Source organism: Bombina bombina, chromosome 4, assembly GCF_027579735.1.
Source record: "Bombina bombina isolate aBomBom1 chromosome 4, aBomBom1.pri, whole genome shotgun sequence".
In the NCBI taxonomy this organism is placed as follows: domain Eukaryota; kingdom Metazoa; phylum Chordata; class Amphibia; order Anura; family Bombinatoridae; genus Bombina; species Bombina bombina.
In genome coordinates, this window is record NC_069502.1 from 588,406,396 (window position 1) to 588,421,628 (window position 15,233).

Consider the following 15,233-nt stretch of genomic DNA (forward strand, 5'->3'; position numbering starts at 1 on the left):
TGGTGAGTCTACCTAGGTATGCTTTTCAACAAAGAACACCAACAGAACAAAGTTAATTACAAATAATTAGAAGTGAAATGGAAATTTGTTTAAAATGATATGCTCTATTTGAAACATAAAAGAAAAATTACAACAGTCAGTTTATTTTCTGTGTTTTCTTATTAAATTATTTTAGCTAAAAATTAATTTGCTAAGATTTAATTTGAGGTCTCAGCTTCCATTTAACAAGCAGACCTAGATCAAGCATAACTTTCACCAATGACACACAATTAAGTTGCTTCCATCCATCAATTATGTTTCATAATACATATTAACATAAAGAGTTGGTAACAGAAGAACAATTTCAATTAACCCCTAAATGTTTTGAGGGAAGCGCACCAGGAGAGCACCATTTATTAGCAATTCTCATGTTTAACATGAGCTATTTCCAGTGTCTCACTTGACCTAAATGAAACAAGCACCAATAAAGCACTATTGCTTGGAAAAGAAGCTCTTAAGAGAACAAAACGTCCCCCTTCCCTAGCATGAACCACATCTGTGAGCCAGCAGAGCACATAATTAGCTTGGTGATTAAGTTATTAGCCATCTTCTGCCCAGTCCTGCTGAAAGAATAAAATAGGTCTTACAAGCTGAATGAACTCAGTAAGCAAGCTGTGTAAAATGTTTTCCATAACTAGCTGCTTTGCTAATTCAGTAGACATTTCTAATGTTGCTCCTTCTGGGGACAGGAAAAAAAATGAACATATTTCTCTAAAGTCACATTTTCAAAGTTTTAAAATAAATAATCATTGTAGCACATGGAAGAGAAGAGAAACCCAAGCATTTTCAAATAGGATTAGCATCATTGGATCAATTGTATTGTTGCAGAAATCAAAATGCAGAAATGTAATTATCTTTACCATGTTTACATGAGTTTAAAAAAAAACAAGATATAATTAAAGTATTGGTTTGGTGGCATCTTTAAAACAAAACTCATATTTTATTATATATATATATATATATTATATATTTATTCAGGTATTGGTTGGTTACATTGTTTCTTGAGCTTCAAACACTGTCACAGTGTATATACTGCTTCCCTTCCTGCTTCATATATTAGCAATATAGGACCTATTTGGAGAGTATGTAGAGTGAAAGGAAAGACAGGATTGTACCAAAACAAATGTAAGGCACAAAAAGTGTTGAGTCAGGAGCCACATTAATGAGACTTCAGATTATGAAGAATTTAATTTATTGTAAAGTATAAATCTTGTTTTGTCTTATATTTTTAATTATATTTACGTACTGTGTGTTCAGTAATAAACTTACCCACATGAAAAGGTGTGGAACAAAGATATCTTTAGGTTTTGGGAAGTGCAGTGTGTAATGCAATCTGCCCAAAAGCTGCTTACAAAAACCTAAACCAATTAGCCGTGTTTGGAGAATAGAGACAAGGACAACCAAGTGGCTGCTTTGTACAATTTTCCTATGGAGCATCATTATACCTAGCTCATTGTAAAGCCATAACCCTATTAAAATGAGCTCAAGGTAGCGACTTCTTCCTTAGCTCATATGCCCAAAGCACTGCAGAAGAAATCATAATTGGATGATACTTGGGAAGCTGTCTGTTTCACACCAGAACAAAAAGGAAGGAAAAAAGTACATTTTGTTATATCTTTAGTAGCTTCCAAATAATACTAAATGGCTATGAATATACCAAGCCTATGAAGCACAATCCCTGCAATTCCTAGGAGACATAGAGGTGAAAGAGGACTATAAGACCAATCATAAGATCCCCACAACAACAGAAATATCATATCAGATAAGTCATCATTTTTATGGTCTGCACTTTTTCTCTCTAAACAAAAACAGAAGATTTTTTACCTGCAATATCCTCAATTACAAATACAATTTATGGATTCAAACAAACTATTTTAAGAAATGCTGAAGATCATAATCAGCTTCCTATGTTTGCGGCAATAAAGCTATACAGTCCACACAGAAGGCTACCTTGCCAATCTAATGCAGCATCACATTGTGTGGAAAAGGGCTAGCTCATACAAAACTTGTTACAATAACCAGGCATTGTAGAAGAAATGTAAGCAAAATATGTAATAATCTGGCCAAAAAAAAACATAATTTATGCTTACCTGATAAATTTATTTCTCTTGTGAGGTATCGAGTCCACGGATTCATCCTTACTTGTGGGATATTCTCCTCCCCTACAGGAAGTGGCAGAGAGAGCACCCACAGCAGAGCTGCCTATATAGCTCCCCCCTTAGCTCCACCCCCCAGTCATTCGACCGAAGGCTAGGAAGAAAAAGGATAAACTATAGGGTGCAGTGGTGACTGAAAGTTTAAAAATAAAAATATATATGCCTGTCTTAATAAACAGGGCGGGCCGTGGACTCGATACATCACAAGAGAAATAAATTTATCAGGTAAGCATAAATTATGTTTTCTCTTGTAGGATGTATCGAGTCCACGGATTAATCCTTACTTGTGAGATACCAATACCAAAGCTTTAGGACACGAATGAAGGGAGGGACAAGACAGGGACCATAAACGGAAGGCACCACTGCTTGCAGAACCTTTCTCCCAAAAATAGCCTCCGTAGAAGCAAAAGTATCAAATTTGGAAAATTTGGAAAAAGTATGAAACGAAGACCAAGTCGCCGCATTACAAATTTGGTTAACAGAAGCCTCATTTTTAAAAGCCATGTGGAAGCCACAGCTCTAGTAGAATGAGCAGTAATTCTTTCAGGAGACTGTTGGCCAGCAGTCTCATAAGCCAAACGGATGATGCTTTTCATCCAAAAGGAAAGAGAGGTAGCCGTAGCCTTCTGACCTCTCTGCTTACCAGAATAAACAACAAACAATGAAGATGTTTGACGGAAAGTTGCTTGTAAGTAGAACTTTAAAGCACGAACCACATCCAGATTGTGCAACAGACGTTCCTTCTTTGAAGAAGGATTAGGACACAGTGAAGGAACAACAATCTCTTGATTGATATTCTTATAAGAAACAACCTTAGGAAGAAACCCAGGTTTGGTACGCAAAACCACCTTATCTGCATGGAAAATAAGATAAGGGGAATCACACTGTAAAGCATATAGCTCAGAAACTCTTCGAGCCGAAGAGATAGCTACTAAAAACAAAACTTTCCAAGATAGAAGCTTAATATCCATGGGATGCATAGGTTCAAACGGAACCCCTTCAAGAACTTTAAGAACTAAATTTAGGCTCCATGGCGGAGCAAAAGGTTTAAATACAGGCTTGATTCTGACCAAAGCCTGACTAAATGCTTGAAAGTCTGGGACATCTGCCAGACGTTTGTGTAGAAGAATAGACAAAGCAGATATTTGTCCTTATAAGGAACTAGCTGATAATCCCTTCTCCAAACCTCCAAACAATATTCTAGGAATCCTAATCTTACTCCACGAGTAACCTTTGGATTCACACCAATAAAGATATTTGCGCCAAATCTTATGATAGATCTTCCTGGTGACAGGCATTCTAGCCTGAATCAGGGTATCAATGACCGTCTCAGAGAAACCACGCTTTGATAGAATCAGGCGTTCGATCTCCAAGCAGTCAGACGCAGAGAAATTAGATTTGGATGCGTGAACAGACCTTGGATTAGAAAGTCCTGCCTCATTGGCAGAGTCCATGGTAGAACCGAGGACATGTCCACTAGGTCTGCATACCAAGTCCTGCGTGGCCACGCAGGTGCTATCAGAATCACTGAAGCTCTCTCCTGCTTTATTCTGGCAACCAGACGTAGAAGGAGAGGAAACACATAGGCCAGATTGAAGGACCAAGGCACTGCTAGAGCATCTATCAGTACCGCCTTGGGATCCCGGGACCTGGACCCGTAACAAGCAAGTTTGGCATTCTGACGGGACGCCATCAGATCCAATTCTGGTGTGCCCCATAGCTGAATCAGCTGGGCAAATACCTCCGGATGGAGTTCCCACTCCCCCAGATGAAAAGTCTAACAACTTAGGAAATCCGCCTCCCAGTTCTCTACTCCTGGGATGTGGATTGCTGAGACATGGCAAGAGTGATCCTCTGCCCATCGGATTATTTTGGTTACCTCCATCATCGCTAGAGAACTCCTTGTTCCTCCTTGATGATTGATATAAGCTACAGTCATGATGTTGACCGACTGAAACCTGATGAATTTGGCCACAGCAAGCTGAGGCCACGCCTGAAGCGCATTGAATATCGCTCTCAGTTCTAGAATATTTATCGGGAGAAGAGATTCCTCCCGAGACCATAAGCCCTGTGCTTTCAGGGAGTTCCAGACTGCATCCCAGCCTAGCAGGCTGGTATCTGTCATTACAATGAGCCACTCTGGCCTGCGGAAACACATTCCCTGAGACAGGTGGTCCTGAGACAACCACCAGAGAAGAGAATCTCTGGTCTCCTGGTCCAGATGCAGTTGAGGAGACAAATCTGCATAATCCCCATTCCATTGTTTGAGCATGCATAGATGTAGTAGTCTGAGGTGTAGGCGGGCAAAAGGAACTATGTCCATTGCCGCTACAATGAGTCCGATTACCTCCATATACTGAGCCACTGATGGCTGAGGAATGGAATGAATAGCTCTGCAAGTGGTTAAGAGCTTTGATTTTCTGACCGCCATCAGAAATATTTTCATTTCTACCGAGTCTATCAGAGTCCCTAGGAAGGAAACTCTTATAAGAGGGAAGAGAGAACTCTTTTTTATGTTCACCGTCCACCCGTGAGATCTCAGAAAAGCCAACACAATGTCCGTGTGAGACTTGGAAAGCTGGAAAGTTGACGCCTGAAATAAGATGTCATCTAGATAAGGTGCCACTGCTATGCCCCGTGGTCGTAGAACCGCCAGAAGGGACCGTAGCACCCTTGTGAAAATTCTGTGAATAGGGATGTGTAGATACGCATCATTTAAGTCCACAGTGGTCATATATTGATCCCCCTGGATCAGAGGTAGAATAGACCGAATAGTCTCCATCTTGAATGATGGAACTTCGAGGAACTTGTTTAGAATGTTGAGATCCAAGATTGATCTGAAAGTTCCCTCTTTTTTGGAAACCACATACAGGTTTGAGTAAAAACCTAGCCCCTGTTCCTCTTTTGGGACTGGGCGGATCACCCCCATGGTATGTAGGTCTTCTACACAGCGTAAGAACGCCTCTCTCTTTGTCTGTTTATAGACAATCGAGAAATGTGAAAAGTCCCCCTTGGAAAAAAGCCCTTGAATTCCAGAAAATATCCCTGGGACACAATTTCTAAAACCCAGGGATCATGAACATCTCTTGCCCAAGCCTGACTGAAGAGAGAGAGTCTGCCCCCTACTAGATCCGGTCCTGGATCGGGGGCTACCCCTTCATGCTGTCTTAGAGGCAGCTGCAGGCTTCTTGGCCTGTTTACCCTTGTTCCAAGCCAGGTTAGGTTTCCAGACTGACTTGGATTGGGCAAAATTCCCCTCTTGCTTTGCAGCAGAGGAAGCTGAAGCGGGACCACTCTTGAAATTCCAAAAGGAACGTAAATTATTTTGTTTGGTCCTCATCTTATTTGATCTATCCTGAGGGAGGGCATGACCTTTCCCTCCAGTGATGTCTGAAATAATCTCTTTCAGTTCAGGCCCAATTAGGGTCTTTGCTTTGAAAGGATGTTCAAAAGTTTAGTTTTAGATGACACATCAGCAGACCAGGATTTAAGCCATGCCGCTAATTTAGCCAGTTGAAAAGCGGCATATGTAATAAAAGAATTAGCCAATTTAAGGGCCTTAATTCTGTCCAAAATTTCTTCTAATGGAGTCTCCATCTGAAGAGCCTCAAACCAGAAAGCAGCTGCAGTAGTTGCAGGAACAATGCACGCAATAGGTTGAAGAAGAAATCCTTGATGAACAAAAATTTTCTTCAGGAGACCCTCTAATTTTTTATCCACAGGATCTTTGAAAGCACAACTGACTTCAATAGGTATAGTTGTACGCTTAGACAGAGTAGATATAGCTCCCTCCACCTTAGGAACTGTCTGCCACGAGTCCCGCATGGCGTCAGATATGGGAAACATTTTCTTAAAAACAGGAGGGGGAATGAACGGAATACCTGGTCTATCCCACTCCTTAGCAATAATATTCACAATCCTCTTAGGGACTGGAAAAAAACATCAGTGTAAACAGGAACCTCTAAGTATTTATCCATTTTACACAATTTCTCTGGGACCACTATAGGGTCACAATCATCTAGAGCCGCTAATACCTCCCTGAGCAATAAGCGGAGGTGTTCAAGCTTAAACTTAAAGGCCGTCATATCAGAATCTGTCTGAGGAAGCGTCTTTCCTGAATCAGAAATTTCTCCCTCAGATAACAAATCCCTCACCCCTACCTCAGAGCATTGTGAGGGCATATCAGATACGGCTACTAAAGCGTCAGACTGCTCAGCATTTTTCCTTAACCCAGAGCTGTCCCGCTTTCCTTGAAAACCAGGCAGTCAGGAAAAAACCTCTGTGAGGGTTGTATTCATAACTGTGGCCATGTCTTGTAAAATAAATGAATTTGATGCACTAGAGGTACTTGGCGTCACTTGTGCGGGCGTTACTGGTTATGACACTTGGGGAGAGCTAGATGCTAAACCCTCATTTACTTCTGACTGAGAATCATCTATTGCTCTATTTTTAAGTGCTAATATATGTTCTTTATAGTTTATGGACATATCAGTACAATTGGGACACATTCTAAGAGGGGGTACCACAATGGCTTCCAAACATATTGAACAAGGATTTTCCTTGGTGTCAGACATGTTAAACAGGATAGTAATGTAACAAGCAAGCTTGGAAAACACTGTAATCAAAGTAAATAATACTTAGAAATAAAACGGTACTGTGCCTTTAAGAGAAAAAAAGCTGCACAAATTCTACAAAACAGTGTAAAAAAGCAGTAAACATAAATAAATTTTTACAGTAGTATCATATAGCCTTAGTAACTTTGCACAGCTATGCAAATAAACAATTAACCCCTTAATGGCAAAACCGGATTGAAAAAACATCAAAACCAGTAAAAAAGACTTTCAGCACTTTGCCACAGTTCTGCTGTGGCTTCTACCTGCCCTTCAGAACAATTTGTGGGGGAAAAAACTTCTTTTACAGCCCTCAAACACGGCAGGAACCTCTGGAGAAGCAGTTAGAAGTCTCAGAGGAAGAGAAACTGCACAACTGAGGCACGGAAATAGGCCCTTCCACCTCACTCAATGTTTTGAGGCCTAACAGACAAACACTAGAGTGTCTCTAAATTAACCATGTGGGTTAGAAAACTCAAAAACAAGCCACAATGACCCCTTTAGTCCCTTCAAAAAAACTTTATAATTGCATCATTCACTGAATAAACAAAAACGTTTTTACCAAACAGTGTCACCAGTAACTAATGAGCCCTTCATGCAAGCTGAAATTCCTATCCAAGTGTCTGAATACAGCTTACCCTTCCCTCATGGGGATATTGCCAGCCTTTTCTAGAAATAACACAGTCTGTTTAGGAAAAAATAGACTGAACATACCTTAATGCAGTTTAGCCTGCAAACTGTTCCCCCAACTGAAGTTTTCCTGTACTCTTCAGTCCTTGTGAGAACAGCAGTGGATCTTAGTTACAAAATGCTAAGATCATCATCCTCCTTGCAGAAATCTTCATCCCTTTTCTGCCAGAGAGTAAATAGTACACACCGGTACCATTAAAAAATAACAAACTTTTGCTTGAGAAAATAAAAACCTAACATTTTTGTCACCACACTCCTCTTTGCCCTTGTAGCAGTTAAGCAGTCAGAGAGAATGACTGGGGGGTGGAGCTAAGGGGGAGCTATATAGGCAGCTCTGCTGTGGGTGCTCTCTCTGCCACTTCCTGTAGGGGAGGAGAATATCCCACAAGTAAGGATGAATCCGTGGACTCAATACATCTTACAAGAGAAAAGTAGACATTGCTGGCCTACAAGTAGGACCGTTAGCCTTTATTAAAAGGCTCTTTTCATCTGCCTATCTATATGATGCATGAAGGGAGAAGTATATTTTAAAAGAATAGTAGCATGTTTAAATAGGGCAGAAGAAAGTGCACATGTTACAGGAACAACAACACAGATTTGGGAAGAGCATTTAGAAAGTCACAGGTTAAATGTGCTAGAGGAATAAAGTATTGGTTAGACAAGGATCATTCCTGAAAAATTAGGTTTGAGATCACAAAGAAGGTCATAAAAAGCTATAACTACAGCATTCAATATTACAATCTTAAATAACATAACCCCATGATATTGGAAGGTCTTTTTTAACATATGACTTAAAGCAGTGCCTGAAAGGCACAGTAGAGTATTTCAAGTACCATTAGAAGAATGTCTACATTATACAAGCATATGAAAAATTCTTCTGTTAAAAGTTATCATTGCTAGAATGATCATTCTCATTTAATATAAGATGCAAATGTTAGACGTGTTCACATGCAGATTAAAGAGACAAGAAAACCCAAAATGTTTATTTTGTGATTCAGACAGCGCGTACAATTTTAAACAACTTTCCAATTTACTTCTATAAACAAATTAGCTTAATTCTCTTGGAATTCTTTGTTGAAGGAGCAGAAATGCAGTAGTGTATTGCTACTCATGAGATTACCTATGTATGCTGTTCAACAAATGATAGCAAGCTAACAAAACGAATTAGATAATATAAGTAAATTGAGAAGATTTTTAAAATGTCATACTCTGAATCGTGAAAGTTTAATGTTGACTTTACTGTGAAATCATAGCATGTTGAATTAGTTATTATATTTAGTATTTTAGTAATAATAGTATTGCCATATTGCCGCTTTAAAAGAGAATACATATAAAAATACACCTGTCAGGGTTCTTCTAATTATTATTATTGGTTATTTGTAGAGAGCCAACAGATTCTGCAGCGCTATAAACATAGGAGGAATATAAGGAAACATTTATAGGGATCAGACCGGTAGAGGGCCCTGCCAAGAGTCGCACTGTTGTAGTCAGCTCTAAAGAAGGTGATCTACAAACAGCATGTCTCTTAGGCTTACATGCTAAAGGGGTTTAAGGGGATAGCAATGGAGGAGAGGAAATGGTTAGAAAGGTTATTGTAGGTTGTATGCATCCCTGAACAGTAGAATCTTTAGGGAGCGCTTGAAGATTTCAAAACTAGGGGAGAATCTTGTGGAACGAGGCAGAGAGTTCCACAAGATGGGAGCCAGTCTGGAGAAGTTCTGTAAGATGGAGTGTGAGGAGGTAACAAGAGAGGAGGAGAGTAGGTGGTCATGAGCAGAGCTAAGGGGATGGGAGGGAGAGTATCTGGAAACAAGGCCTGAGATATAGGGGGGAGCAGTGCAGTTGAGGGCTTTATATGTCAGAGTGAGAATTTTGTGTTTAATCCTGGAGGCAAGAGGAAGCCAGTGAAGGGATTGGCAGAGAGGTGCAGCAGATGAAGAGAGACGTGCAAGGAAGATGAGCCTGGCAGAGGCATTCATTATGGATTGTAAAGGAGCTAGGCGGCAGAGAGGACAGAGTTGCAGTAATTGAGGCGGGAAAGGATGAGAGAGTGGGTTAAAATCTTAGTTGTGTCTTGTGTAAGGAAATGTCTAATTTTAGAGATGTTTTTAAGGTGGAAGCGGCAGGATTTAGCCAAGGACTGAATGTGAGGAGTGAAAGAAAGGTCAGAGTCAAGTGTGGAATTGTTCTAATGGAACATTATACAAAGCATTTCTTTAAAAAGCCACTGAAGTGTTTTTCATTAAAGGGACAGTCTAGTTAAAATTAAACTTTCATGATTCAGATAGGACATGCAATTTTAAACAACTTTCCAATTTACTTTTATCATCAGATTTGCTTTGTTTCCTAGGTGGTATTTTTTAAAAGCTAAACCTAGGTAGGCTCAAACTGATTTCTAAACCGTTGAAAACCACCTCTTAGTTCAGAACACTTTGAAAGTTTTTCACAGTTAGACAGTACTAGTTCATGTGTGTCATATAGATGTGCTCACTCCCATGGAGTTATTTAGGAATCTGCACTAATTGGCTAAACTGCATGTCTGTCAAAAGTGCTGAGAAAAGGGGGCAGTCTGCAGAAGCTTAGATACACGGTAATCCCAAAGGTAAAACATTTTTTAATATAACTGTGTTGGTTATGCAAAACTGGGGAAAGGGTAATAAAGGGATTATCTATCTTTTTAAACAGTAACAATTATGGTGTAGACTGTCCCTTTAAGTGTCCTCCTTTAAAGTTATGGTAAAGTTTCCAATTTGTATAATCAGATACGGAATGGGAACAATATTATAGATGGACTTTAATTAACCCCTTAATGACCACAGCACTTTTCAATTTTCTGTCCGTTTGGGACCAAGGCTATTTTTACATTTCTGCGGTGTTTGCGTTTAGCTGTAATTTTCCTCTTACTCATTTACTGTACCCCCACATATTATATACCGTTTTTCTCGTCATTAAATGGACTTTCTAAAGATACCATTATTTTCATCATATCTTATAATTTACTATAAAAAAATTATAAAATATGAGGAAAAAAATGGAAAAAAACACACTTTTTCTAACTTTGACCCCCAAAATCTGTTGCACATCTACAACCACCAAAAAACACCCATGCTAAAAAGTTTCTAAATTTTGTCCAGAGTTTAGAAATACCCAATGTTTACTTGTTCTTTGCTTTTTTTGCAAGTTATAGGGCCATAAATATAAGTAGCACTTTGCTATTTCCAAACCATTTTTTTTTTCAAAATTAGCGCTAGTTACATTGGGACACTGATTTCTTTCAGGAATCCCTGAATATCAATTGACATGTATATAATTTTTTTAGTAGACATCCCAAAGTATTGATCTAGGCCCATTTTGGTATATTTCATGCCACCATTTCACCGCCAAATGCGATCAAATACAAAAAAACGTTCACTTTTTCACAAATTTTTTCACAAACTTTTGGTTTCTCACTGAAATTATTTACAAACAGCTTGTGCAATTATGGCATAAATGGTTGAAAAATCTTCTCTGGGATCCCCTTTGTTCAGAAATAGCAGACATATATGGCTTTGGTGTTGCTTTTTGGTAATTAGAAGGCCGCAAAATGCCACTGCGCACAACATGTGAATTATGCCCAGCAGTGAAGGGGTTAATTAGGTAGCTTGTAGAGAGCTTGCAGGGTTAATTTTAGCTTTAGTGTAGAGCTCAGCCTCCCACCTGAAACATCAGACCCCCTGATCCCTCCCAAACAGCTCTCTTCCCTCCCCCACCCCACAATTGTCCCCGCCATCTTAAGTACTGGCAGAAACTCTGCCAGTACTAAAATTAAAGGTATATTTGGGCTTTTTAGTTTGTTTTTTTTTAGCATATTTACATATGCTGCTGTGTAGGATTCCCCCTTAGCCCCCAACCTCACTGATCCCCACCAAACAGCTGTCTAACCCTCGCCCTCTGCCTTAATAGGCGCCATCTTGGGTACTGGCAGCTGTCTGCCAGTACCCAGTTAAGAAAAAAGTGTTGGTTTTTTTTTAGAAAAAATCCCTTTTTCTGTAGTGTAGCTTCTCCCCCCACCCAAGACCAACCCTCCACCACTCCAAAATCACTTTGATTATTAGTTGATTTATATTTTAGTGTCCTTTTGCCCCACATGTGTATTTAAACATTTCTGTAGTATAGCGGCTCCCACCCGCTCCCGCCCCGTGCACGCGCCCGCCCGCCGCCCCCCGTGCACGTGCGTGCGCCCACGCGCGCCCCCGTCAGCTCCGCCCCCGATCCCGCCCCCCTCCACCTTAAACAGCACACCGATGGCCGCCCACCCGCCTCCCAAGTCGGCTCCCACCCACCAACGATACCGGCCACCGATGTCCGGTGCAGAGAGGGCCACAGAGTGGCTCTCTCTGCATCGGATGGCCATGTAAGGTTATTGCAGGATGCCTCCATATCGAGGCATCACTGCAATAACCGGAAAGCAGCTGGAAGCGATCAGGATCGCTTCCAGCTGCTTTCCACACCGAGGACGTGCAGGGTACGTCCTCAGGCGTTAACTGCCTTTTTTTTGAGGACGTACCCTGCACGTCCTCGGTCATTAAGGGGTTAATCCATTCTAATGAAGATACGCTGTACCCTAGTTTTTAATATAGCAATGAAATTCTAATACCCCACGCTCAGGCCACCCACTTCAAAACAATTTTGGGTGGGCTGATGGTTTTAACTGCTCTTCAATCAGTGCTCTAGCCACAAAGAAAATTGTGTGAGTGTCGTATGGCTAGAGTGCCAATTGGAGATCAGTTCAAACATTAGCTCACAAAAAAAAACAGCCGGAGCGTGGGGTATTAGAATTTCATTGCTATATTAAAAACTAGGGTACAGCGTATCTTCATTACAAAGGACGAATTAAAGTCCATCTAAAATATTGTTCCCATTCCGTATCTGATTATACCAATTGGAAACTTTACCATCACTTTAAAGCAGCAATATGTCAACCCTACTCCAATAGCTTGCAACTCTAGTTAATGCAAAGAAAACGGACTTAGATTTCTCTGCAATCAATTAATCTTTGTAGAGAAAAATTAAAAGACCATTAAATTTAGATTATTTATCAGTTTACACTCTTGTCATATGTAGTAAGTCAGATAATAATTTAAAAGAGTGTACAATATTTCCTTACTTCTGGCATAGCTGGTTAAACAGCACTTTGGGAGAAAGCGGTTCCTTTTCACCTTCTTTCATACTGTGCAAGAACAGAAATACTGCCGAGGTCAATGGCCCAGGAGTGGAGAGGCTGATTACCAAAGGATCCTTCAGAAGAAAATGAATTTGACATCATTAGTTTCTACTGATAAAATTGGTACATATTTTAAGCATAAGCATTTTGTTATTTATTTACTGCGGTATTATACATCATATACAACTGTTGTAGCAAACGCTTACATAAAAGTTTTACTAATAGAATTATATAAGTGAGGAAACATGAAGAGGGAGGAGAGAATGTAATGATGGACAGATTCTATATATGGCTATATTTTAAAAACTATTATAGAGAACAGAATTCCTTTTTTTCCAAAAAACGAGTAAAAATGTCAAATGTATACTATAACATACCCCTACAAGCAACGCAGTACCCTTTTGGTTTTTAACACGCACGCGTTACTCAAAGCCAAAGATACATATCTCTTATATGCGCTATAGTAATAATGCCTTATGATAGGCCACTAGTAAAATCAATCACCAGAAGATACCCCTACTTTATAGTTTTTGACCAATCAAATTCTTAGAAAGATTATGTACTTCTTCACATTCCAATATAACATACTAGACCTACCCAACAAGGGCTCAGCCTCTCCATTGTGCCTGCACATATATATCATGCTTCCGCTACTCACTAAACACTAAAAACCAATGAGAATTTACCTTGCACCTTTGAGCCCTTGCAAAGCAGGACTGGCAACCCTGTGCAGCACCTCACAATCTATATAGAGAGGGGTCCGAAAGCTTATAGCTTCAGTTGCGCTGTGAGCTCCGGCGGGGAAGTATCCAGGGGAAGTGGAACCGCTGCTGTGGCACTACGCAACTAATCAGTGTCTAAAACAGATAAATCTATCAATTTCCCACGAGTACCGCTTACATGCACGGGGATCTGGCAGTCTTCCCGGGGACATTTCCGGGGACATAATTTGTCCAGGGACAGTCTCCTCAATCCGGGGACTGTCCCCTAAAATCAGGGACGTCTGGTCACCTTATTATAAGGGGTTAAAGTGAGAATGTGGGGTGTTAGAAAAAAAAATGGCACTGGAAAGTCTGTGGGGACTGTGTTTTTACTTTAAATATATATGTATATGCCTTTATATATAATTTGCTGCCGAAAGCTGCACGACTTACCCCCTTTTCTGCGCTAGGTTCTTTGCCGTGTCTCCTGGCATGATAATGAGGCTTTCATTGCAGCCTATGGAAGTGAACGCAGCGTGCACTGGTATTATTAAGTGGAGCACAAATATGGAACTCGCAAAAGAGCAATTTTTCCCTCCACTCGTAATCTAGGTCTAAATAAATTTGCTTGAATTATGTATCCAGAGAAAATATTAGCCTAAAAACAATTTGTACATGTATTTTTATATATGATATTAGTTGCTTAAATATTGAAAAAATAAGGGTAAAGTTAAATTCAATAAAGCAGAGGGGCTGCTATACTGTAACTTAGTTTGCCTTTCCTGCTGAGACCAATTAGGAATGGTTATAAATAGCTTACTACAGTGTGCAACCAATGACTGTGTGGAATTTTGCTGCACTTCCATGTTTAACATGAATTGAAAAGACCACAATATTCAGAATTCAATTACAGAAAAGGAAAAAAAAAAAGTAATAAAAGTATAATGCAAAGTTGTTTTTCTACACCTATTTAAACTATTTATATTAATATCTTGAGATGTTTAATGTCCCTTTAAGTTAAAAACAGTTCAAAGGTATATACCGTACAATCTGCCACAAACACCAAGAGGGATTGCCGGGAGAATGCTTCTACTGTAATGAATGCAGAAACAGTTCATTACATTTAAAAGCCAACTCCCCAAATGGAGAGTATTTCAAGGGGACATTAAACTGCTGGGCACAACTGCATTTCATCCTGTTCCTGCAGCTCTTTTCAAATTAGTTCTCCTATTTTAATATCATAAAGGGATAGAGTAGTCAAACTTAAACTTTCATGATTCCGATAGGGCATACAATTTTAAACAACTTTCCAATTACCTTTCATAATGAAATTTGCTTTGTTCTCTTGGTATTCTTAGTTGAAAGCTAAACCTAGATAGTCTCATATGCTAATGTCTAAGCCCTTGAAGGCCACCTCTTTTCGCAATGCATTTGACAGTTTTTCACAGCTAGAGAGAATTAGTTCATGTGTGCTGTCAAGGATACCAGGCTGCCAAGGCTACCTCCTCCTCATATTGGGGATTATTGTGTCCCCCACCAGTTTTCCTTGTATTGTTACCCTGATTGCACATTGTCAATCAGCCCCTTCCTGTCTTGCCGGGCTTATGGAACTACGCGCCGGCTGGGCTTGCAGGAGGTTTAGATGTTTGCAGTGGCTGCATTGCTCTGTTTTTTTTTTTTAAATACAATTTTTAATAACTGTAAAACTGTGTAAAAAATGCCATAATATAAAGACCTCTGCCGGCAGACTATAAAGAGAAGAAAGGAGGTGAGATTTATCACCAAGGCCTTACAGGAAAATAATATTAGATATCGATGGGGATTTCCATTTAGC

At 39.8% G+C, this 15,233-nt stretch overlaps 1 protein-coding gene across 2 annotated transcripts in view; it reads right to left on the minus strand.

Moving 5' to 3' along the window:
* USP45 (ubiquitin specific peptidase 45) overlaps window positions 1-15,233 on the minus strand; it is an 879,557-nt gene that overhangs the window by 616,921 nt on the left and 247,403 nt on the right. For both annotated transcript variants that reach the window (XM_053710569.1, XM_053710568.1), the window contains exon 8: window positions 12,642-12,772. In XM_053710569.1, the coding sequence (XP_053566544.1) occupies window positions 12,642-12,772 (131 nt within the window). The remainder of the gene's footprint in view (window positions 1-12,641; window positions 12,773-15,233) is intronic.